At 42.4% G+C, this 26,801-nt stretch overlaps 1 protein-coding gene across 13 annotated transcripts in view; it reads right to left on the reverse strand.

Annotated features, from left to right (window-relative positions):
- Positions 1–26,801, reverse strand: part of KMT2C (lysine methyltransferase 2C) — a 187,043-nt gene that overhangs the window by 97,876 nt on the left and 62,366 nt on the right. For all 13 annotated transcript variants that reach the window (XM_052692586.1, XM_052692582.1, XM_052692585.1 and 10 more), the window contains 3 exons: positions 14,038–14,244; positions 10,779–10,915; positions 9,026–9,135 (listed from right to left, as the gene is read on the reverse strand). In XM_052692586.1, coding sequence (XP_052548546.1) covers positions 9,026–9,135; positions 10,779–10,915; positions 14,038–14,244 — 454 coding nt within the window. The remainder of the gene's footprint in view (positions 1–9,025; positions 9,136–10,778; positions 10,916–14,037; positions 14,245–26,801) is intronic.

Raw genomic sequence — 26,801 nt, forward strand, 5'->3', positions numbered from 1 at the left:
GAAACAGCTACAAAAGGATTAGATTCTAGCTGTCTATCAGTGCCCAAAAGCAATGCTACACCTCAGCAATGTACCACTGGGGTGTTTTTCCTTTTGTCAAAGTGCTATCTTTGAAAGAATAAACTTCTGAAGGCAGAAGAAATGCCTTATTTCTATAATGCTCACAGCATCATGAGCACACAGTCTTAACTAAAACTAACCAACATTAACTATAAAAGATCTATCAGCCATTTTTAAAAAGACTGAATATGAAATATTTAAATAAACAGGAGCCACAAGGGAGATGGGAGTAAGGCAGGAAAATGAGGTCTGTACTCAACTATCTATGAAAGGTAGGAATTGGTTGGTACTGCTACACTGTCTTATTTAAGTTTTGATAGGTATACTTGCTTTGAGATGGTTTTCTGCTTATATATATATATATATATATACACATATATTTACACACATACACACACATATGTATACACACACGTATCTGCTGAAAATATTAATGGGATAAATAGACTAAATATTTAAGAGCAGCAGCAACCACCTCCCTGTGTCCTACAGCTAAGCACCACCATGGGTTACTCTGTACAGCACACAGAGGCACTCTGTGAGGAAGAGCCCAGTCTCGACCGAAAACGATGATCTGCCTTTAGGGGACTTCCTTTGCTCTTCAGAGATCAGGTTCTGTCCTTTTTTAACACCCTGTACGTAAGGCCCCAAAATAACTTGGTAGAGATAGAAACTCCTGAAATCAAATGCCCAGCAAGAGTGCTGCCTCAACACAAACTCCAGTTCCAGCGCTTGGAGCAACATTTAAGAAAGGCACCAGGACGAGAGGAGGAGGAGAAGGTAAGGATTTTCTTTGGGCATATTATGGAAGAAGTGCTTTCTACTCAAGTCATGCAAAAAGGAAGAAAAGGCCTTTGTGAAACTCACTTTACCAGTTTGGAACTCACACTAAACAATTTTACTTCAGAGCTTTCAGTAAATTATTTCAGTGAATGTTACCGAATAAAGGAAACCTGCACTGGAAATTCCTTCAGGAACATAAGCCCTTTCATGTTTCTCAGCCAGGCTTTTTGGCTTTCATTTCTGTGCTACTGCTGCTGCTTTTCTGGTGCCCCCAGCCCATTTTCCTGCTTCCTACACTTCACAGACTGCCCCTCACATCTGCAATACCCAATTCTGTTCAGCATCAAAACCCCCTCAGAAATTTCTGTGTGGTAACTGTCTCTCTTCCTTGATACAAGGACCCAGATATTCAAAATCCAGGATTCAAGAGAGGTGCATATTTCTAAGGATTCACCTTGAAAACCCCACACAGTGAAGACTAAGGCTGACCCTGCTATCCTGGTGCTACAGCAGGACCAACCGCAGCACTCCACAGAGAGAACAAAGCAATATGTGAAGCGGCAAAATAAAACACTTCCTTTAGATGAAGCCATACCAACTCTGTCTTCAGGAGGCTTGTGCACCCTGAGGAACAACAGGGTTTGCCCTCCCTGCTGGCTCCTACGTTCCAGAAGTGCAGTTAGTGGGAGAGACAGCATTTGCACAGACCCACCTCTGCAAGGTGACACTGTGCTTTGTTCAGACCTGGAGAGCACAGGGGGAACCGGACAATGAAGTCACAGGAATTGTATTAATGCACTGAAAAAAAACTGACTGCTTATGGAAAGGTCTCTCTTATTCTAAATAGAGTTTATTAGATAAGCTAAAATGCATTTTCCTTTGCAAAGGTGGCAGGAGTGAAGCTTTAGCACGAACTTGGTCTGCACCAGAGAACAACATACACTTTCGCTATCATCAATGAGTTATACTGACAATAGCACTGCCCATGTTGATGCACTCACTATTTTTTTTCCCATCTATTTGGAAGCAAAAAGGTAGGGATGAAAACACAGCTGTTACTTCACAGAAGGCACAGAGCAAAGTGAATCAACAGAAAACCTCAAAAAAAAAAAAACACCAAAATCCAAATCTAAACATGCATCTTTTCCACTGCTTCATCTCAGGAATCAAATACTCCTCCAAACCATGGCTCATAAATTAATGCCTTCCCTTCTTTTGTCAACAGAATCAACTCATTAAAAGACAAGATAAAAATTAGCCATAGCTAAATTAGTCTCACATTATCACGTGCTCCTTTTTCCTCATCAACAGGACCAAATTATAATGACAGCAAGTTATAAGGTAGCAACTACTAGGAAGACTGAAAAGTGACATCAATGTACTTGTTATGAACCCAACCACCCAGCAAGTCCTGAAATTTCTAAGCATTCATCAACATACACTGAGTGTGCAGTGCTTAGCTATCAAAACATTCACAAGTGAGCAACAACTACATCAAAAATGCAAGGAAAATAAATGAACTTTTCTGCCTCTGTAAATGGAAAAGTCAAAATGAAAATCTATTTCAGAGCCCATCTTTCACCAAAGTTGCCTGGACTTTTTATTAGCCCATTTCTTCCCCATGCTGCTGCCTCTCACTCTGTAACCATACCACTGGGACAGACCATTTTAGATGACAGGAGTCCCCTCCAACGTTTAAATACTTTGCTCAGGACCGATGCTCAAGGGTGGAGTCTCATTACATTCTAAGGTAGCCACATCTAACATGCTTAAATAATTACAAAGACACATTAAAAGCATAAAAGAGTTCTTGATTCATGTTGTTCAGTTCCAAATAGATTTTAAGTACTGTCAGGGATATAGAAAAATTTTGTACCAGCAAATGTAGGTAATAAAACAACTGAGGACATTGACAACTATCTTCCGAAAGCTGAGCCCTAGAGTTTGTAGATCTAAAAAGACTGTGTTCTGATAGGAAGCAAAATCCTTTACATGTGAGAACGACACATTTTTCTTCTGTGTTACATTGCAGAATTAAAAATGGAATGCACAGAATCCCACTGGATAATTTAAAAACAATAATAAAAATCTGGCAAAAGTGACCGTAAGAACAAAACCAACTACTAGGCAAAAAGCTGGTTTTCTTTTTGTATCAAATCTACTTTTTTACTTGATTCCTAGAACCAGATTATAGAAGAAAATGGGAGAGGGTGATTTTTTCAATAATCTAGTAATTTTAAATGTCAGCCTTCTTCCTTCTTGTCTGCTTGTTCTCACTCCTGCCCTACGCCCTGCTCCTCTATTTTCACGTATGCCTTGCAAAGCAGCTGCTATGGGACAGTGTCATTCAATAAACAACAGTCTGTCATGGCACAGCTTATTTTAATTCCAAGGGAAGAATATTTAAATCATTGCTCATGAGGCAGTATTAATGAGAACTAAGTTTTATAATCTTGCTGAAGAGGAAAATATCTGTTCTCAGCTGCAGGATCTGCAAAAAACTGAACACATACTGGTTCCCACAGCAGCTCCTAACCCTCAGCGGATTTGCCAAAGCCATGTTGGCATCATTTATGGTATACAAGGGTATTCCAGAAGAATTATGTAGAGTAAAACAAAAACAACTATGATCATTTTAAGATGCCACGGCTGCTTTGCAGAGCTTGGAAAATACAGTTATAAATTCATTGGCATAGCATTCCTGGTGGCATTTAACAAGCTGTGAGAACTGCCTGATTCATATTCTCCACAACACAGATGATCTGACTTTAGGTGACCAAAATGCAAACTGTTCTGGAACAGATTAGGTCGCAGAAGACAATTTACATTATTAAAACATTAGGTACCAAAGCCATACCTGTAGTCACTGCGTCTTTCCTTGAAGTACAAGATTTGTCTTCAACAGCAGGAAAATGCCTACAAATCCCTAGAGGAATTCCTGAGGCTAAGAGGTGAGGTTATATTCCAATTGTGGGCAAACACTTCAAACAAACAAACAACCTGTGTGTTTTAACTGGTTTTCAACTTTCTCCTCCATTTTTTTTCCTCCTTACAGTTTAGTTTCACAAGAATCATGCTCAAACTGAGTCTTAAGCAAAGAACTAAAAAACACTGTAGGTGCAAAGGATTATAAGAAAAAAAAAAATCAACTGAGAATTTAATGCATCAGCCTTGTTACATTGCTCCGAGTTGGAAGCATCCACAAACAACCTCCTGCCTCTGGTAGCAGAAATCAAGGGAAATTGCTTTAAATAAAAGTAAAGACTGTGTTACCAAGAGAAAAGTGCATACAGGAGAGAAGAGTGTCAAGACAGCAGAGTGTTTTATAGTTTGGAACAAGGCAAGATGCTATTGATTAGCTCGCCTCAATGCAAAGCAACAAGTCCTCCAGTTCTCAGCAGTGATAACACGCCAAACAGCCTTCAGGAACTCAGCAGGAGCTGAAAACAGCTGCCTGCTCCTGAGAGGAGATACTGCCCTGATGAACTGAAAAAAAATGGATGGGTGGGAGAAGATGAGAGCAATTTCTCAGCTCTCTGGTTGTGAGAGCCTCGGTCCTGAAAAAACACTTGGCTGTTGCTGGAAAAATGAAAGCTCTCAAGTGGATAAATACATAAGGAGCCATACAGCATCTCAGAGTTAAGAGAAATCTTACAAAATGAAAACAGAATAATACTGTATTTTGGGATGACTCCTTCAGATGCTTCAACAGTACTATGTTGCCCTTACTCAGTCTTTAAGCTGATAGGAACCTCCTCAGTTTCCACCAACACTGTTTTCTTTGACTCTGCTATCCTTGGTAAGCTCTCCCAAACTTGTAAACTGTTCTCTGCGTCCTATCATAAGAGAGAGCTGGCTGGGAAAGTTGATATTACATTGCTTTCTTGTCAACAGAAGCTGTCCAAACATTACCTACTGAGTCCTCCTTAAATTCACTCCTTTAATTGGGCTAATTGCATATTTAAAAATAAAATAAACAACAAAAAAACTACTTTATTACATTCTGATTTGCACAACTTCCTTAAACCATTACCACAAATCATTTTCCCTTCCTAGGCAAGCCATGTAACCCCTATTGCTAAAATCTGCCCAGCCCACCAGGGTCCTTCAGGGTAATTTACTGCAATTTTGGTGTACACTGCTGTAGTTTAGAGTGCAAGATGCTCTAGACAGGAGCAGAGAGCTTTCAGCAATTAGGGGATAATGCAGTGATGTGGGACTTTGCAGCATAAAGAAGAGTTATGCTTAGACAACGTAAGGCAGATGAGTAGTGAACTCTATTTTTCCTGAGCAGACTGTAAAGCAACAGCCACCTACTCAATATATGTAAAATGAATAAGGAAATTATAAAGTAGTATTTAAAAAGACTTGAAAATACTTCAGAAACCACTCTCGCTAAGAGCTGAGCAGACATAAGCCCTAAGGGCCTCCATTTTAAATGGCAGTGCCAGTAAGCTCACCCTGTATCATTCATCCAAGCATCAAAAGCCAGAGTCATAAAGAAAATATAACACTGAAGCCAGAAATACAAAGAAGACCAGAACCCTCTGTTTATCCACATCTACTATTGTTTGGTGTTTGTATTTTTTAATAAATCCTCTGATTTCTGTCCAGTCATTTTCCTTTGCTTTATTTCACGTCTCCATTTTAGTATCATCTCTGCATCTTAGCACAAATATCTCTAAGAAAAACCAACTCTTCATAAATTGGCAACATGACAACTTCTTTACTGTGGAATTTTTTTTTAATGTACTGAGAAGAGCACTTATAAACTATAAGCAATGAAGATAAGTTTTGGATCGAGTAAGTCATAGGAAGCTTTCTCCTCTACATCATCAATCTTTTCTTTCAAAACTTGAAACAAAATGACTCCAGAGCCCCATGAAAGCGTATTCAAACACTATTCAAGCTCCAGAGCTAAAAATCCGAACTCTTATGAAGGATCCTGAATGAAGGTCTGACAGCTACACTCACCACCTGTATCAGCAGCTCTGCCTTAGGGCTTTTTTAGTTCGAAACGTGGTTCTGAGAAAATGAACTCTTCAGTTGCTGGTAAGCATGGTAAGCAGTGAGATTAAACGAATCAACTTAGCATCCATAAGGGCTACAACAATATGGAAGGAAAGACAAAGAGCCCACCTATGTCTTGATGCAAAGACATGCAAGACATCGGTCAGGTGCCTGAGTAATAAAATGAGTGAGTGGAAAGAACCAACTGAAGAAAGAAAGAAACACTAAGCAGACCATTTTGTGAAATGCAGACACTGACATCTCTGCAGTATTGTTTTTAAAGCCTTTAGAAAACAAAGGCCAAGAGGAGAACCCAAAAAGAAATAACATAATTCCTTGATCTATTCCAGAGTATGTATGTCCACACGAGCTTCATTAATGCAATCACAAGTTCAATGAAGCCAAATGGACATCTCAACTGGTAAACAGAGTAACAAGAAACACTGTCATATCCAGTTAGAACAGATTTGCAAACAATAGACATCCTAACAAATGAGAAACATCAATGTAACATCAGTGTAACTTTGAGACACCCTCAAAGGTAAGAAAAGCAACAAATTGCTCTCCACAACTTGCATTACCTAACCCTAAAGACTTCACTATCAAGAAAAAGGTTATTGCATGTCAAAAAATAATCTCTGTGCAAAGATAAGGAAAAGAAAAAGTACTTTCCAAGCTAAAGGAAGATGTCAATGCTACAAACCACATCAGAAACCCATGGGATGCCAGAGGGACTTCCAAGAAGCCAGAAATCCCCAAACAACAACAACATAAAAAACGAATTTGGTGGCAAGTAGGGGAAACAACATACAGCCTGTTTTTATTTAAATTATTCTTCTGTAAGCCCTGAGCACATACTTGCATCCGCGCTGCCAACAGTGCTCAGAACATTCAAGCAGATACTTCGCTCTTAAAATGCAGTAACATCACACTAGAACGAAGCCCAAAATGTTAGCAAATGCAAAATGCAAGCAGCTGTAAATGCTAAAGAGTACATGAAATGAATTGCTATCCCACTCATTCAATACCTTCGGAAAAGCCTTGCACAAAGAAAAGTTTTTGCAGCAGAATATGATGAGCGTCTTCAACTTCTTTGTGCCTTCTTTAGCTGAGTGACAAGTTTTGAGGCACTGAGGACAGTGAAAAATGACGACCAAGCACTACAGACACAACAAAGCAGTTGCATACAACTCTATGCAGCCCCCACAGTGCTGCTCCACACTCAGGAACAGAGAACTACAGAGGAGTTTGCAGCTTATTTCTTAAAAAAATAGCAGCAAAGCCATCCCTGGAGACAGTGGGATGAAGATGACCCATTCAGCCCAGCTGCTCCTCTACAATCAATCTCCCTTACGCTCTCACTCTTGCTCTCTCCCTGGGGACTTCATAAGAAGGACAAAACAGAATGACCAAAACAACTGCTTCCTTTGTTGGCTGACTGCTGTGCTGAAGGGAGAAAAGTTTCTCAAGATATTCAGCAAGGCCTGAATAGAAAAGAAACTATGTACAATGGCACTTGATTCAAAACTCTCTCATCTCTATGCAGTGCACTGAAAACATCTGCAACAGACTAACCTAAAAAAATTAATAGCAGAATTTGAGATCATGAGTAGAGAAGCTACACAATGGCTAAAGGAAAGACAAGACTGAAACAGGAATTGCACTGCACCAGAGAGATGTGGAACTCTTCAAAAATACGTAGTTCAATATTTGCATTATAAACACCTACATCCAACTGAAAGTGTGCTAATGGCATCAGGCTGAGGTACCACCAATAGCAGGGAGGAGCAAAGTACTATACAGAAAGAAGCAGAACTGAAATAATGCAACCAGGATCAAATTCAACAGAGCAAAGTACAAGCTTTAACACTACGAGGAGCCTGTCATAAACCAGCTTATGAATTGGAAAAAGGCCACGGATGGCAATGAGAGGATAACAGAATGACTACAAACCACCACCATAGCTACTTAAGAAAGAAAGGTAACCAAAACCTACAGTGAGATATAAAAATGATGGATGGATGGATGGATGGACGGACAGATAGAAACCTAACCTTGTTCTTTCCATTCTTTTTATACATGCACACACATATGAATGTTTTAACATCTTCAAACTCGTTTAGAACTGAGTTCTGTCAGGTTCATTCACTCTGAGTAGTCTTCAACATTGAAAGCAGACGCACAGAAATCAATTATATTATTCAAAGTAAAGCATTTATTCAGTATGAGTGCACGTAAAAGCAGATGGCACAAGGAAAACTGTATTATACAGCTCACATTGAAAGGCCGATTTAAAACAGCTTTTTACTCCATACAATGGAGAACATTTACTGGCATCTTCCACATTGTTTTGCTATTTTAACATAATGCAGAACTTTAAGAAGCAATTAAAAAATAAGCCTTAGCATGATCATTGGGAAGACAGCAAAATTATGCACATTTGCTGATAGCACAACTGATTAACAGAGAAAATAAAATTATTAAAATAATCCACTAAATATGACTGAGAAAAATACAGCCACAAATAGTAAAGACTATGTGAAATAGGTCTCCTCATCGCTCCAACACAATGCCAAAAGGAGAGCATCCCTTTCAAAGGTGTCTGCTTTATCACAAGTCCCTGTCATTTCATAGAGAAGCACTACCTATCCGGGTTGCCCCAAAAGTAATATCTCCTATTACTTTCAGAACAACATCTTTCTATCAGTATTTACAATAACAACAGAGGCTTGGCAGTAAACACAAGTTTTCCTGTATCAACTTTCTAGCTTGAGAATTTTTGTATTATATGAGTCTTAACATTTCAGAATATAAACCAGCAAACAAAAACTTTCCTCCATTGAGCAGGGAATTTGCTAATTTGAACTCAGCTTTTTTTTTTTTTTTATCTGCATATTGCTCAGCTGTGTACTTTCCACATTCCACTTACCCTAGAAGAGGACTTGCAGTGAGAATTAATGGAATTGCATGGAATCTATCATTAAGTCTCTTGAAGAAATTGCAAGAGTAGGGTTTTATCACTAAGACTTGTACAAAAAAACCACTATTATGAATGTAAGCTCAGAGATCTGTACGTGGATATTGTTGGCAATACCTTGTGTGGCACTTGTTTCCTGCTTGTTTTTCAGCCCCACCCCACCACCTATTCAAGCACCCTCATCATTTTACTCACTTCTGTGCTCCCTGAGACAACAGCTTTGTCCACGTTCACTGATAGCTGCTCTTCAGTCTGGCAGACTCCCAATGACCACTCTGCACAGCGTTGATGAGCCCAGCAATGACCTAATGTAATGGGAGAGAGCAGCTTCAGTTTTACAGCTCTATAAAGCATTTCCTGTTAGCACAAAACTCAGTTCTAATAGTACACACTTGCCAGACAAATAGTCTCTCCTCTTGCTCTTCTCATTGCAATATTTAGTGGCCTGATTACCAAACATTAAATATACTGCAGATATTACCAAATGCTAAACACACTGCAACCTTTTGACACATAAAAAGTCTTTCACTTCATCGTGGTACACTCTGTGCATCTGTTTCTAGTTTTCAGATGCCTGACCATAGAATCATAACAGGGGGTGTATACAAAATGTCTGTGCATGAGACACTCACAGAGTTGTATCAGATCCTGGGTTTTACTGCAGATAACATTCATCTACATATATACTATTAACTTACATTTCCCAGTGACTGCACACAGATCTGTGTGTTTATGTGGAATGCACTCAAACGATGCTTCAGAATTCTACATAAAACTTTTTAAAGTCCAAAATGCATCACAGCACAGAGAACTGTGCCAATACAACAAATGCATTAAGCAGATATAAGCAGAAATGTTTTATTGATAACTCAGTATCTGCACAAGGAGAATGTGCAGAATTCAACGGGAATATTTTAAAATGCGTTTCTAATTCAATCATGGGAAAACCAGCTGCAAATAAAGAATACTTCTGAAGGAACTCTGAGACAGCTTTTTAGTACATTTGAAACAATGCTTTACACCAGCTGCTGAAATTAGGTATTGCAGTTGGCCAACTTCATCCTTCAGCCACAAAAACAACAAACTCCCCAAGAAGTTCTGCAAGGGCCTGGGAAGATTCATGGACAAATAATAATGACAACTTAAAATAATTTAGATTGATCACCCCCCCTGCCCTACACACTACAGTATAACAATTTAGAACAAAACCTTATTTTTTTCTAATTAAACTTCAAAATCAGTTTCTACACTCATGAAAGAATGACATTTGTATACTTGCACTGAGTTAAGAAGAAACATATTTGCATTTTTGAGGTAAAATATGTGAATGGACTCTTGGCATCAAAGCGTGAGGACATAAATGCTTTCCACAAAAGTAATTCATAACTGACTAAAAAGAGAAGCTCCATTAAAATGAAAGAACAGATGACAAAGCATACAGTTTTTTTGACAGAAAATCTGCAGATACTGGAAACATGTGAGCATAAATCTGTTGTTCTTCCGATATCTTCTCTTTTAAATCTTTCCTTCCTTTGTTTTAGATCACCTAACTTCACGCTGTCATTGTGGAGGGTTAAACTATAGAATTCAGACTTTAAGAATTATATTAAGCTGAGTCACACTTCTTTTTTTTTCCTCCCCAAAATACAATCAGGATGTTGAAGATATTACTAACTGAACAACTGAAAAGATCTCCAAGATCACCAAGTCTGACAATCAACCTGACCAACCAAGTCCCATCACTAGGACTGTCTGTCTGGTACACGAATTGGAAACCACACAGAAACACCACGTAACACTGGCAAAAGTAAGGAATGCAAAATTGAATACCTGACAAACACTAGAGCACAAAAAATCAGCTGAAAAAGCTGAAAAGCTTCATTCATTGTCAGTATAGCTACTGTACCCACACAGATGGATGAGAAACGAGGAGAGAAATGAATCTTACCTGTTGGCTCAAATAAGGCTTGAACATCAATGTCATCTGGTAAGCCAACTAAACTGAGTTCATCCCAGAATTTGACAACCTGATCGTCAGAAGCAGTTTGGGTGCTGACACTCGTACATGATGTACTTAATCGAGATCTGTGCCAGGAAGCAGAAGAGAAAAAACAAACAAACAAACTTAGAAGTGACCACATTCTTTGTTCAATTAGCCAGGTTCTTCTAAGTGATACAAAATACAACAAAAATTATTTTATTTTCAAGCATAATGAAATATAATCAACATCACCAAACATCTGCCTTCCTCATACATAACCCAACATTTTGAGGGTTAACCAAGTCTTCAGTTACAGCTACTTTTCAATAGCCAAAAAAAAGTACTTGACGATTTTCCCCTTCCTGGAGGTTGCTCTCCTGCCATTGTTCAGGATACAAATGCTGACTCTTTTTTAAAAAAATATCCAGTCCTGTTTAATATTAAGACTTGCCCAGCCCTAGGGATGGAGAATTACGTAACAGTCTGTGCTACCCTGGGGAAGAAGAGATGTAAAAGGAAAAAAAGAAAGTGTGAAGGTGGAGAGGAGCATTGTCAGCTCTCATATGGCCCTCTCAGCATCCCAACAGCTGGTGCCTGGTACAGCACTGACAGCACCCTCACATACTGTCACTGCCTGGGTACATCACAGCAACTGTGCAGGGATGTGAGCAAAACAAAGAGAGAAAAAAAAGTGAAAGTGCTCCTGGAAATGAACATACTTATCCAATGCAACCAAGATAGTCCGAACAAAACGGGGGGAGGATACAGGAATGAACGTGAGGGAATTCAGAAATGTAGTAGTTACTACCAAGTGCAGGCTACTATACTGTGCTGATGTGGGAAGAGCTAGTTCATAATCTTATTAACTTGCTCCCCAGATTCTAATCTCAATGGAAAGCAATTAACAAAACTCAGATGAGTCCTGCTAACAAAAGGAAGTGATGATTCTTCCTCCTTTCTTTCTTACAGGCAAAAAATTATCTTGGGCATCTAAAGATCTACATTAGGCTGATTTACTAAGTTCTGACTTCATTTAATGCTTTTGTGATTGTTAGGAAAGATGTTGTGTTGTTGGGTTTTTTTTAAACTTCATTTTTCTGCCTCATTAGTAACTCAGACTTGAGCATTTGCTGCTAATTCTGAGTTTATAGAGTTGAAACAGCATAAAAATGCCTTAAGTCCTGACTGCTCTCCTTCTGGGTACAGTCACTGAAAGGGACACTGAGAAGCGACCCAGTGCCACTGCGCCAAGAGGTCCTGCAAACAACAGGCTGTTACACTGCAACAACTGTGCCTTTCTGATTGGTGGTAAGAAGGAAGGGGAAGGGGAAGGGGAAGGGGAAGGGGAAGGGGAAGGGGAAGGGGAAGGGGAAGGGGAAGGGGAAGGGGAAGGGGAAGGGGAAGGGGAAGGGGAAGGGGAAGGGGAAGGGGAAGGGGAAGGGGAAGGGGAAGGGGAAGGGGAAGGGGAAGGGGAAGGGGAAGGGGAAGGGGAAGGGGAAGGGGAAGGGGAAGGGGAAGGGGAAGGGGAAGGGGAAGGGGAAGGGCTAAATTATATCCTCATGACTCATGCCACGACAGACGCTCGCCTCCCCCCCCAACTCCAGCACTGTCAGCACCGAGGGGCACCAACATCAGGCTCAGAGCACAGGGGCTGAGCGCATCAGCAAAGAGTTTGACCCCAAGTGCTGTGGTGTTCTCAAAAGCACAGCAGATTTCTGACAAAATCACCTTCAGTGAACATCCTCATTTACTCTGAATCATCCTGAACAGTAACATACTTCAGCCCAGCCTGAACTTTGTGCTAAGTCTCTTTTCAGGCCACCACTTGAAATGCATAAGGAGTGAGAGGGTGGGGAGGGGGGCTGCAGCACACCGCTTTCCGCCGGCATTACACAACGCCCATTTTTGCACTGTTGACATAATTATTTGGCAGCACGCTGCATCCTGAACAAACACCAGCAAGTACAAAGCCACACCGAGCCACCTCCAGTCACAGCCGAACACGAACAGCGCCGAAACGTGAAATCAGCGCTTCGGGAGGCTCGTTTCAGAGTCTGTGACAGACCCAGACCGAACTCCTGCAGTAAGAGGCGCCGGGCGACGCACGGACCCGGCGCTGCTCGGCGGCCCCGCGGCCGTTCCACCTTAAGGCGGGCGCTGCCGTCCCTCAGCCGGGCCCCGCGGGCTGGCGGCGGCCCCGAGCCCGCAGCCAATCCCCGGCCTCCAGCGCGGCCCCGGCCCCGCGCTGCCCCGGCCCCGGCCCCGCGCTGGAGCGGGCGGCACCGCGGCGAGGGCGGCCCGGAGGGAGGCCGTGGAGTGAAAGCCGTGGGGCTCCGAGCGCTCCTCCGTCCTGCATATTTTTTTTTTTCCCAGAATTACTGGATTCCGTAATTCAGGCGCTGCAGCAACTCTGCTGTGAGGAGACAGCTGAGAGTGCTGGGGGCTGTGCAGCCCGGTCTCATCAGTGACAGCTGCTGTCAGCGCTGCCCAGTGCCAGGACCGAGGCAGCGGGCCCAAAGTGGCGCACAGGAGTGAGCACCAAGCAGCGCCGCGGTGCCGTGCGGGTGATGCACCCTGGCACGGGGTCTCTCCTCGCTCCAACGAGATGGCCAGCCGTCACCCGGCGCTTGGAACACAGGCAGCTTCAGAAGCCCCCTGCTCCTATCCTTCTGCATGCTGCCTTCAGTTTACTTCAATCTCAAAACAGACCTGTGCATTGATAGTAAACACTTTCCTATGGTCCTCCATTCAAGATTGTCACTTCAGGGCAGAAACCAACCTGTTTCTGCAACCATTTCTGTACTGCCTGCAGGCTTAAAAAAACCCCGACCCAAAGCTACTGAACCATTTGGCAGAACGGTTTTAAACTAAAAGAGGGGAGATTTAGATTAGATGTCGGGGAAATTTGTCACTGTGAATGCAGAGAGGCACTGCAAGAGGCTGCCCAGAGAGCTGTGGAACACCTCCAGGGATGGGGCATGAGAGCTGGGCTGGACAAGCTCTGGGCAGCCTGATCATGTGGCTGATTGGGTGCTTTGCAGCCCTGCCTATGGCGGAGGGGTTGGATGATCTCTGAGGTCCCTTCCAACCTAAGCCATTCAATGACTCTTATTAACCACATCAACTTCACAATTTTCACAAATGCAACAGTACCTGCAGCACATTTCAAAGCTGCGTACAAACCAAACCCATAAGGCCATAGATAGTTATGGTGAAACACACTTACTTCTTCTGCCCTCTCTGTTTGCGTGGCACTGAGTTTTGCTTTGGAGTCCTCTCACAAGCTCCATCGGCGCTGTCGCTGGCGTCGCTCTTGTTTAAAGGCTGGTTCTTCCATGGGATGACGTACCCAGGAGTTGGGCTGAATTGTTTTAAATCTCCTTGTCCTAACGAGCTTCGTTCACCACAGTAACAAAAGGCGCAGAGTTGTTCGCTGTGGGAGGGAAGATGATTATTTGGGAGGGGGAATACAGCAGAAACTGTTCCATCCAAAATCAACTTCTGTGCCAGGTCAACCCTTCATATCAAAACAACAGCAGTTCCCAAGTGCTGTCAGAACCCATCATTATGGAAGTCCATTTCCAACTACTTACTTAAAAGAACTTTTGCACTCAGAGAAGTGCACGACTCCAAAAAGCAAACAAAACCCACCAGGAAATATCCAAATGATTAATGTAACCTATCCATTCAAAACTTCTCAGCGTGTGACAGTTTGTTACATCCCAGCTGTAAGGGGATGGGAAGTGTGAGCGCTGTGTCTCGAGGCACACGTTAGGTAAAAGGTGGCAGAAAACAGGGTAGGGTAGGGTAGAAGAGAGTAGGGTAGAATAAGCATAATTAACAACCACCCACATTATAAGACCTCAGCATTGCCACCACAAAAAAGGGAAAGCCTTCTGTACATGATGTACATGTACTACACACGTACCTTTCTACAAGCACATACACAGTGTGCTTATATCAAAAGATTTATTAAACATGGAAACAACAGCACGGGAATGGTCACAGCCGTGACTGCAGTCACTCTGAGCAGGGTATGCACGAATCCAAGAGTCCTCATTTCACATATAAAAACAACACCTTGAAGCTTTACTAGAGGAGATGTCTATTTACAGAACTGTGACCATTAAGCTCTCCCTGTACCATTTGCAATTACGTTTTAGCATGCATAACATAGCAGCAGCACTGAAATGACAGCTCTGACAGCCCTCCTTGTGTCACATCATATGGAATCTACTGAAAAATATTTCTATAATAAACATATCCACAAACTTAAAATGTGAACTTCTGCAACTAATGCAGTTTGCATTGGTTTCAAGGGAGGCCATTTAACACATTTTTATGCTTAAATGAGCAATTCTGTTTTCTTCATATTTACGCCTTGAAGACCCCATAAAGATGCCTCAGGGAATCAGGCACTTGGCTGGAGGCCTCGTTTTGACTGGATCCCATTTAAATAGATGTAAGCGCATCTGCAATCTGCAGATTTGGGTTTTGGTCTGCGCTGGCTGCGTGGATGAGAGAGGTAATGTGGGAAGAAGAGGAGATCTTAAAGCTAAGCTTGTGCATAATATTTACTGAATTTTGAAAGGAGAATATAGAGTGCCCATGCCTTTCCAGCCAGGTGAGGCATGAGCTGCAACAGAAGAATAAAGTGAAAAAGTTCCAACTCAGCACAGAAGACACTGAGAATCCAGGAAAACCCCTCTGACTTGATTTTGCACACTCTGAGCCAAGTCCTTTGCCCTCACCATAAAACAACACCAGGAGAAAAAAGAAAAAAAAGAAGACAGTACATACGTACATGAACTGCTATTACAGTACTGGTAATACCAGGCAGAGTCTAATGAAGACAGCAGTGTATTATGAATTCTTAGCCCCAATTGAGGCCCCACACTTTCACTTACACCATGTAGGCAGCACTGCACTTTCTCCGGGGCACACATACTCCTACGTGGGGACACGCAGCTCAGTGGGCACATAAAAGAGGTCCCATTCCTGGTACTCAGATGAACAACCTGCCATAGTACTGGTGGGGAATGTTCATCTTCGTATTTCTGACTTCAGTCACACATCTCACATGGTTCCACCCAAACTGATGGCAAACATCTGCCACTTTCCAGAAATCTTTAGGAAAAGGTACCCAAAGGTAAAATGATGTAAAGAAAAATGACAATAAACGTAGCATGAGAACGGGGGTTGTGTGGTTACAGCTGAAAAGTAGGTATGTCTCTGGCAAGCTGGTTTTCAGGGTGGCATAGCAAGCCACAACTGCTATTTGTATGTCAGCGAGTGTAACCTATCAGACCAGTAGCAAAACCTGACCTGACCTCGCAGGCAGAGTTTGTAAGAGGGTAAGCGATGCTCTTTGGGCTAGCTGAGGCTGGAGAGACTTGTGAGGGGACTTAAGGGATTTAAGCAGGCAGCACAATTGCCTATAAATTACAGTAGTTACAAACACGAGATTATCCACAGCGGAATAAATAATTATTCACACATCCTGTTAGGACAGACTGTCGCTACTCACTAACAGACTTGAGGATAATTACGACTGAAGGAACAAAGCTCCTTCAAATGAAGTCGTAGCAAACATGCAATAGTGTTAAGACTTAGAAAAGAATATGAAGCAGTAATTTTGACAAACATGAACTTTTGAAGCCGTAGTACCTTCCAAAGGCATGCAGGGGTAAAGCAGACGTTTCTGGAGGCTGCCTGGATCACAGCTTTCTGCGGGCGGAACGAACAGCAGAGCTGGGAGATTCACAGCTCCGCCGTGGAGCGGTGCGGACAGCTGTGCTGCTGTCAGGAATCAGATGGTTTGTGCTGCTGCTGCTCCAGCAAAGCTGTGGACGCGGCTGAAGGAAGTGCTCCCAGCAAGGAGGGGGGTTGGGGAATCCTTTGCTAAAGGCTCGTAGGTGCATAAGTAAAAGAAAGGGGAAGCGGAACGTGGTCAGACTGCTGTCAAGAGGCTGAGAAAGGAGGGGGGAGAGGGAGGGAGGAGAGATCATCAAAGTCATAAAAAAAAAAGGTTCTGATGCTTTCAAGGGAGAATGAACAGAAATGCATTGAGCACCCAGGGAGCTAGCAGCAAACAGAGCCAGCGTACTCCCTACCCAGCAAAAAGCACCAGTGCTCTGCTCCTTGACTTGCCACGCTGCTGCTCTGTCATGCAATACAAAGTGGCCAGTTCCACCGCGTGAGCCTTTTAGGTGTGAGTGCTCAGTAAATATTTTAAGTTATGTCTGTATGGACAGAAGGTAGAGTTTTTTTATTCATATCATCTGAGGATAGCAGAAAGTACTTACAAATCTACTTTCCATATGTCAATATGCAATTAGAGGATCTAAATCTGTGGTGCAAGTAGAGCTCTCATATTGAAGATAACAAAATTAAGATACTGGCAACTCAAGATCAAACTCAAGATCTGTTATCATAATTAGCATATTTTCAGAACAGCCTAATTCAAAATGGGATAACAAGCAAGAGATGGTGTGTTACATATCTTTTTATAAGCTTCTGAGGAAAAAAAGAAGCTTAAGCTCACCAATACTGCACTGAAGACACACTTATGAAGCTCCAAAGGAAAATTTAAATTTATCATTATTGTTAACTTCAATGCAACTCTAAATTTTCCTAGAGCAGATGCTACCTTACACACATAAAGTTTAAACTTCCACAGGTGGTTCATTGCCAGGAAAGCTGGCAGCTCACCTCATCCTAAAGGACTTCATACATTTGTATGCCCACAAATCTTAATACATGATGCAAAGAAAAACATTTTCCGAACAAAACAGACGTGCAGCTGGATTTAAGAGATTTGGTAAAAGGCGATGAATTTAACACCTGAGCTAATGCCTGGTCCCACCAAGCCTTGAGAGGAAGTCCAACTTTCTGAGAAGCTCAAAGAGATGCCCTGTCTGACAAAATCATGTAAATCTCAGCACTCTGCTGCTGCCATCGTCTCCTGCAAGCCTCTTCCACAAGCAGAACTGACACAGCCCCCTGACAAGAATCTCAGATGCTACAGTTCTCCACAGTCTGCATCCCAGCAAAAGAAAAGAAAATGCCCTACAGACAGTTAATCCTGGAGGAAGAGAGAACAGTCACAATTTACTTAAGTGATGACATATGGACATTTAGGACTCATCCTAAAATACAAACTTTCTTGTTCAAAGGATTTTGTTTCGACACAGCATTGGGCAACCAGTTGCACAATATTAAATTATAACCAGAGAGGAAAAACATCTTCTGGCTGGCTTGCAAATATTCCGTTAGGGAATTAAGGTAAAACTGATGGTCCCCAAAACTTTGTTAACAGAACTAAGGCTGACCATCAGACTTACCAACACTTGAATAGCACCGAGTACCACTACAATTAAACCCCCAAGAGCAAACAGAAGCCCCTCCAGGATCCTTCTGAGTTGGCAAATGGCACTGGGGTATCCTGTGTCAGCCAAGGCTCTGTGACAATGAGCAGATGTACAGACTGAATTAAGGAAACATGCTTTGTTTACAAGGTCTCCCGTATCTCATAGATCTACGCTCATGTCTGCATGAGTGTTGCTGTGCTATTTCACATTGGTCTCTGAGTTACTGTGACCCTCAATGGGATCAGCAGTGACCCCTCACCCTCCTGCTCTTCATACCTGGGTGGAACTCGGGACAATTTGCAGCCATGTGGGGCACTGCTGTTCATCCACAAGCCGAGGGAACACACCTCTGCCTCCTTTCATCATGAGAATCCTTTCCTACAAGCACACCTCTGCAATTCTCTTCACATCCCCAGGAGACCTGCACATCCCATTGCCAAGGAAGAAAGCAAGTGCTGTGCTGATCATATCCACAGGTATGGTGCTTTAAGGTACGCGCTGCTTCTAATACTAAATGATGAAGGAGAAGGCCTGGAGAAAATCCCTCAGCCTCCTATTCTGCATAGAAGTGCTAAGGATCCCCTTCTTTCAGGGGAACCCAAAAATCCAGCAGAGATGAACAGAAGCTCTTCACAGCAGGAGAAATACGAACTCATGAATTCAACTCAACAGATGCTCTCCTCTTACATCTTCTCAGACTACATCTTCTTACATCTCAGACTTACATCTTCTCCTCCCAGACTACAATGGAACAACAACTGTCAAATAATTGTACTGTGCATCTCATCTTTTAAAGCACTCTGATTATTAAGAGCAGAGCTTGTCACTGCTGTTGACACAGGAAAACCCGGGTTGTGGCAGTTCTGTTATGGTCTGCTAGCCATAACCACTGCCTTAATGTGATGACCACTGACATGGCCTTAACAGGCGATCACTACTGCTATTTACTACGATTGCATTAAAGTTTTTCATTTAAAAACTAAAAAGAAAGCAAAGAGGGTATCATTTGATTTTTGCCATGAGTTTCCTTCTAAATGAATCATGTAATCATTTTTGTAACTGTCCAGAAATGTCTTTGGGATGCCTTTTTCACATACACCTTAGCACTTCTGAAAGGTGAAGCTGAGAGGATTTATGCCTACTTTGCACAGTATAAGCAAACTTGTTACAGATTTAAAATGTTTTAGCATGCATTTTTCACAATTACAAATAAGCTCAACACAATGAAATGGAATACTTGGGAGCAGAGCAGAACTTATCATAGAATGGTTTGAGTTAGACTCAATGACCTTTACAGTCACTTCCAACTCCCCTCCAACGAGCAGGGAGTCGACAGAACAGAGGGATGTGTACAGTTTATCAAAGCAGACTGATGAGAATTGGCCTTGAGAATTAGTTTCCCAGCTAACCCTGTTAGTTGTTTTACCGTATGTTAAAAGGCAAAATTAAACACTACGGGGGATCTACTATTTACTTAGCTGTGCCAAGTTGTGATAATGCACTCTTTGCCTTCGCCCTCATTTTATGTTGTGTTATTTACAGAGTAAATTGTTTTTCTCCTTAGTGAAGATGTAGCATTGTATCGCTTCTGAAAATTCAAATCAAGACCTGCAAGCTGCATTTTAACAGAAAACAGATCCCCGCTTCAAACGATTCCAGTGGTTGGCATCAGTGTGTTCTAATATGCGAGATACTCACAGAGGTGAAGTTATTATAATACTTTGGGAAGCGTGGAATATTGCCTTTTCATCACCTCAATATCATGTTAGTCTCTGAGCTGTGATAATAAAGAAACTTGAAGGAAAACTACTAATGCAAACTTTGGAGCAATCCCATCACAAGAGACTTCATCTCATGACACCCTCATCCCAATGACTTCCCATCGATAGAGCACAGCAACACAATCCACTGTCCTGTTGAATGGATGATATTGAGGCCTGAGAAACATGAAAAGTACAAAATAGAGATGTTACAAAGATGCAGATGTAAGCTATATTGAAATGTTTTACATGCAATGTTCTCCTTCAGGAAACTGAACCACAAGACAACTTGAAATTGTGAAGTCACTTGACACTCTACACAGAGGCGGTTTTGAAGGCAGCATGTAACTGCACAGTACAACTCCTTTAAAAAAAGAAGGGTGGGGGCAGTTTGTATGAACTTCAGAACTTCCTGTGAAGAATTTTCAAACTTCTAAGTTTGCACAAAGCAATTAAACAACATTAGACAGTAATTGCTTTCCAATTTCTTCCAACTGGCACAGTTGGAGTTCTACAGCCATATAATCTACTTAATGATACTCTTGCAATTTGAAAGAAAGCATTACCCCCCTCCAGCATTACCAGCAAAACAACACTTTTTTCCTGAGTTTTTAAGATTTAAAAAGTACAAATATGTACCACATGTGCCAGCTTTAATCTAAACAAATGTTTAAAGTTCAATTAGAACTTCACATGCCATAAATACAGGGGGAGTTATTAAAATGCCAGTGTTAACTAAAGTGAATGCTGGTCTGTTCCAAGGCCAAAGTCTTTCTTCTATGTCCAGCTGAATTGACTCTTGGTCTCAAACAAAAGATCCCACATAGAATACAACTGTCAGCAGACCTCAAAGGTGGTACTTCACACTGTTTTGAGAGGTATTTTGTGAATGATAAACACCTCCCTCCAAAAAAAGAAGCAGTGTGGCCTGTATCTTCACTGTGCCTTGGCACCCAGGAAGTATTATCTGTTCAATACAGATTCCCTCTTCTGGCAAATCAATATACATCATGCCAAAAATGCACTACCCTTGCAGAGCTGGCAGCACCTTTTAGGAGGTTTGTCATAGGTAGGTTTGTATGAATGCTAAATAACATCTTGTCTGAAAAATGCTGAAATTTAATATATACCAAGTTGGCTGTTTTTTCAAGAAAGTCCCATCAGAACTGTTCAGTCACATTAGGGAACAGCAAAGTGCACTGTTCTGCATAATTCAAGCCTCACATCTTTGAACACTTGCTTACAGCAGACATGAAATACAGCAGTGAGGCTCTTCAGTCAGAAGGGCGCTGGGTCAGGTTAAAGGTCCGTCCACCCAGTATGGCCAGCGTTGGAAATATGATAAGCAGATGCATGGGTGGTGTTAAAGAACGGAGCAAACATCTGATACTTGCCATGTCCCTAAGTATTTTCAGTTCAGAGCTTTCCTGAATCAGGCACTACTCTTCAGTATTCAGCAATTCTCAGTTTCACTCCCATGAACACGCCAAGTTTGCTCTTCAATTCACTTTCCTTTTTTTTTTCTGCAATCCATAACATCCTTTGGCAAGGATTTCTGCGCCACTCCAGACAACTGTCTGCTGTGTAAAGAACCCCCTCTCTTCATTCTGCATCTGGCCCTGAGAGTTTCATTTGACAAATCCTTAGTTTCTTGTACAGAACAGTCGAACACAGCAAACCCTCCTGAGGCCACCTACCATTCTGTAAGCCTGTTCTCCTCCTCCCCCAGTCTCTTTTACAGACTGAATGGTCCCAACTCATTCGCCTCCTTTGCGTATAAAAGTTACTCCTTACTTCTCAACCTTTTTGATGCTGTGACTCACCTCCAGTTTTCCATATTCCTTTATGGAGGTACAGATATACTTTCTATAACCCCACCAAAGTTAACCCAGACTTCTTTTTCTGAATGTTTCTGATCCCACCAAGCAGACCACACGTGCTCACGCACAGCTTTGGCACATCGAAGCTATGAGCTCAGAAACTCTCAGCACTAAGCATGCCCCAGTCTCGCAGCATCTCTCAGACTCCAGATGCACCATCCTTTCTCCGTGTAAAGCTCCTGGCAAAGGTTAGAAATGCTCACAGGACCATCTCTGCCACAAAAGCTTATGGCTGCTCTGAACCCAGATTTTGTCATTTAAATTGCCTATACTTGCAGTCAGCCCTGTATGCCTCCATTGAAGAGCAGCATGGATATGAAGAGGAGAAACTCTCATCTGGAATGCACAGCAGTGGAGCAGGAGGGAAGACGAAACTATGGCTTAAGACTTGAACTGGATGTGAAGGAAGGCATGAATGAAGGGGCAGGTTGAGTCCAAACACTGCACGCAAGGGACATGGAAGGTGATGGGGAAACAGGACAATCATAGAATTACAGAATGGCTTGGGTTGGAAGAGACCTCAAGGATCATGAAGCTCCAACCCCCCTGCCACAGGCAGAGCCACCAACCTCCACATTCAATACCAGACCAGGCTGCCCAGGGCCCCATCCAACCTGGCCTTGAACACCTCCAGGGACGGGGCATCCACAGCCTCTCTGGGCAGCCTGTGCCAGCACCTCACCACTCCCATAGTAAAGAACTTCCCCCTGACATCCAACCTCAGTCTTTCCTCCTTCAACTTAAACCCACTTCCCTTTGTAATAGCACAATAGCACAAATGACACAGAAGCCAAAGGAAGCAGGAAGAGAACAAGAAAAACAAATATGAAAATGGAGGAACTTGTGAGAAGAAATGTCACAAACAGAAGCAGTGGTAAGGGAAATGCAGACCTGTTGAGGAGCCAAGAAAGAATACCGTAGAGCAGACTGTGCACAAACTGACGAGCAGAAAGTAGGGTTAGAAATGTAAAGAGAATGGAATATGATGATGAATCATCAGTATGAAAATAACAAATAATGCTGGAGGGGGAAAAAAACAGACAAGTTGACATTTGGAAGAAATGAGAGCGGACACTGCATTCACTGAACACTGGAACTGAACTGGATGCCAGCCTCCAACCACCATTTGCGGCCAGAAAGTACCCATGTAATCCTCAGACAAAGCAGGCATCCCATCCACTTCTGCGCTTGGTCTGCATGAGGCTGCCTACCAAGTACTGCTGTCAGTACTTCAGCATGGTCTGACAGACTGCCAGCCCTGGAATCCAGCTCATGGGATGCTCCTGTCTACCTGCCATCTCTCAGAGGGAAGAAAATCTGCCCAAACAGTGAACAGATCTGGCCTGCCAGAGGTAGGCTGGCTGCCCACAAGCGGCAGGACAGCTGTACATAAGCAACAGGGCAAAACCAGGTGGAGAGAGGCAGCTTAGCAGCCCGGCTGAGACAGAAAAACTGCGGAGGAGCCTTTGTGAGAGGTAAGCTGTGACAGAAAGCAGAGCTCCACAAATCTGGGGAACCTGCTCACACAGCACAGGAGGCATTTCTAAATACTGTTTCAGTGGTTGGATCATCTCTATATAGATGGACTGTGGAGAGCTGTGCAACTTAAAGGCATGGTTATGCATGCCAACCAGGCAAAAGTTCCACACAACAGCATTAAAAACATTAAGGCCACAATGTCAATTGTGCAACTCAAGTATAAGGCAGGATTAAAGCTGCATGTGAAACCTTTCTTGGCCCCTCCCTGTGCAATACCCACGTTGTGCTTCAGGAGGGATGCGGACCATTTGTAGAGAAATCAGAACAAGGAGAAGAATCAGAGCTCAAGAAAATGTGCTCTAAAAGAAAATGAAAATAGGAAAGAAATTTGGGATTTTTGTCATAACATGCTGGGTAAATGAACTGACAGCCTTTTGCAGAGATGAACAAAGTAATCTATCTTTCATTATCTCTGGCAGATGGTACAAGAAGTAATGAGATAAACCCAGAAAGAAGAAAATCTGAGTTAGACCTTACAAAAATCTTTTCAACATTAAAAACACTGGCAGATACTGTTTGAGGAAGAGCTGGAATTATTATTACTGGAAGAATTTTTAGCAATTTATATCAAGTTCTGTCCAGAATGACAGCTGTAGTTACCAGCCTGGATGATTAGATGACTTCCAAAGGCCCCTTTCAGCCCTGTGAATCTGAGACAGAACTGCTTTAACAACTATCAGTCTAAAGGCAAAACCATGCAATGATTTCAAGTGCATTGATTTCAGTTGCCCTGTTTCATTCACTGGGTCCACATTCTGCACACAGAATTCTTACAGAGAAGCATTCAAGTAAAACTACAAACCAGGTAAGAACACATGTGCACAAAGTGATCGATGTTTCAGAATTAATCTTAATTCTGGTATCTCCTAAAGTAAGTGCTTGACTTTGCAACTTAAGTTTTAAACATATTTGATATTAAATGTTTTATCTATATCCCTCCTGCCTAAAGAGATCTAGCTTCTCCTGCCATCGCTGCAGTGCTTTTCTATCTGGATTATCTAATCTCTGTGCCACTCCACAATTTCTTTTTCCACTGAGTGTTACAAGTTTTGTAATGCTCTTTCCTTGGAGATTAAAAAAGAAAGAAAAAGATAAGGAGTGAAGATTATGAAGTTCACTGCTGTTTTTTCACCAGACATTATCTTTGTTCACACAATCAACAAATGTTCGTCAACTCCTTCTTTCTGATGGAAGAAAGCACCCCATCTCTCCATCTCCAGCCTCCAAATCTGATCTTAGCAGCAGCAACAAAATGAAAATGCTGTGGTTTGACCAACTGCAAAGTGAAGCAGGAAAGCAGAAAGGGAAATTGCCAAAATCAGGAATGCTCTATGAAAATCTCCGCTTCTGCTTGGTGATGTTAGGACTGTTCTTTCTTAGTAGTTCCAGCAGAAGGACAAGTTGATGGAAAATAAAATGAACCAAAAGGTGTTTTGTTCTCCTCTGAAACTGTGCTTCCAGGCCATTCTTGTTAGCTTTCAGTGCTTGGAGATGACAATGTGGAAATAGGAGGAAGGTAGAAGTGGGCTCTGCTGCAAGTCCCAGCCGGCTCCTGGCCCTGCTCCTACAGGCAGCACAGGCCAAGCACAGCCTCCTTCCCAAGCGTCTGGACTGCGCTCAGCCCTACGTCCTGGGCTGACACAGCCTTCTCACAGGGCTTATGAAAAGAAAAATGGAACAACCCAAGGAAAAGGCTCCAAGCCCCATGGCACTGCTGATACACAGTGCTGGCAGCACTACTTCCACCGCTGCCAGGCTCGATAGTTTATCTTCTCTTGACGTTGCTGCCCCTCCCCACTTGCAGTCAATAATTCACTCATTGCTTCTCAGCACACACACAGGCCTCACCCCTTGCAGCCTGCCCTACCCCTATGGCTCACATGCTATTAATTTCAACGGCTCCAGCATGTTGCCTCTGAGCGGCTCTCCTCAACCCGCTGTTAAATCCCCACCCCCAATCCCAGGCGCACAGAACAGCTCTCCTGGAGTCCCCCCCCACCCTACACAGGGCAGAAAGGTTCCAAATCTGGAGGCTTTCTCTATCTCCTATCTCTTGGATATTCCTCACTTAAACTCAGGAAGGATCAGAAGAAAGATACCACGCTAGGCAAGCTCTGGGGAATCTCTCAGGTTCTGAATGTCCCATCCTGGTTCTGATGCATCCTACTATCTCTATTCACTGTAAGTTCACTATTTTTGTACAGCGAGTTGTTTATTTAAAAGGCTTTGTTTTATGCCCCATGTCCAACGCTTCTCTAATACCTTTCTTTACTACCAAAGACAGAAATGCAGAATTCACTCATATTTCACTCATATTCAACTCTGTTTATTGAAAAAGAATGTTTACTCAGAGGGCAGTGAGGCACTGGCACTGCTGCCCAGAGAGCTGTGGGTGCTCCGTCCCTGGAGCTGCTCTGGCTGGACTGATGGGGCCCTGAGCCCTGATCTGGTGAGCTCTGCCCATGGCAGGGGGTTGGAACCGGATATCTTTGAGTCCCTTCCAACTCAAACCATTCTATGAATCTATGAAAAAGTGATGTATTGCCTACCGCTGGTGCTTTTCTATGTTCTGGCAAATTTCTTCACTGTCTGTTAAAAAATATTCCCGTAACTCTCACATACCTCAACTTATATCTTAATTTTTACACATTTCCACTGGATTAATTTAATCACACTATAAATGAAGTAGAAAAACTTATACACAAAGAAATGAAGCTGGTGAGAATGTCTAATTTGGAAACCAACGTCTAAACTGTATTCCTAAGTTACAGGTTTCAAATCCTTATGGAGTCCTACTCTATATTGAATCTCAATACATTTCCTCCCACCGTTATTTGAGAAGACCAGAAGTCATTGCTGTGTGTTACTTCACACATTGCATTTTGTCCTAAGGAAACAGAAACAAGCCATCCAGCATCCAGTCCTTCCAACCTGCAAGGCACAGTGCCTGTGTGAACACCTCACAGACACTAATACAAATGATTGATCAAGGAGTCACAGCTCAGAAGAGGCTTTCTTCTGGTAGGTTTCAAGACACAGTACCAATAAAACCTGGCATTGTATTTTTTTTTCTCACTATTACGAGGATATCAACAATTTCTCCAACTAACATGACGCCAATTAGGCATCCAAATCCTGAACTGACTGAGCGCAGAGAAACCTCAGACTCCCAATTACTGTTGCACATCTCTTGAATACATTTCCTTCAAAAACATCAGAGATGGGGTATGACCATCGTTAATTATCAATTAATAGCATTTAGCTTTTTAATGCTTTGATCAGCCGAAGCAATAGGTCCACAATATCCTTTCAGTATTGACTAATCAACCTCAGCACTGCAAGCTGGCGGAACAAATAAGTTGAGAACAAATAAGGGCTGGTTCAGAACTATGCTGGGCTTTTGTTTTGTTTTTTTGGCTGACTGTTGTCCAGCTTTTAAGA

The sequence above is a fragment of the Tympanuchus pallidicinctus genome, unplaced genomic scaffold (assembly GCF_026119805.1).
Source record: "Tympanuchus pallidicinctus isolate F22 unplaced genomic scaffold, pur_lepc_1.0 scaffold3, whole genome shotgun sequence".
Taxonomy (NCBI): domain Eukaryota; kingdom Metazoa; phylum Chordata; class Aves; order Galliformes; family Phasianidae; genus Tympanuchus; species Tympanuchus pallidicinctus.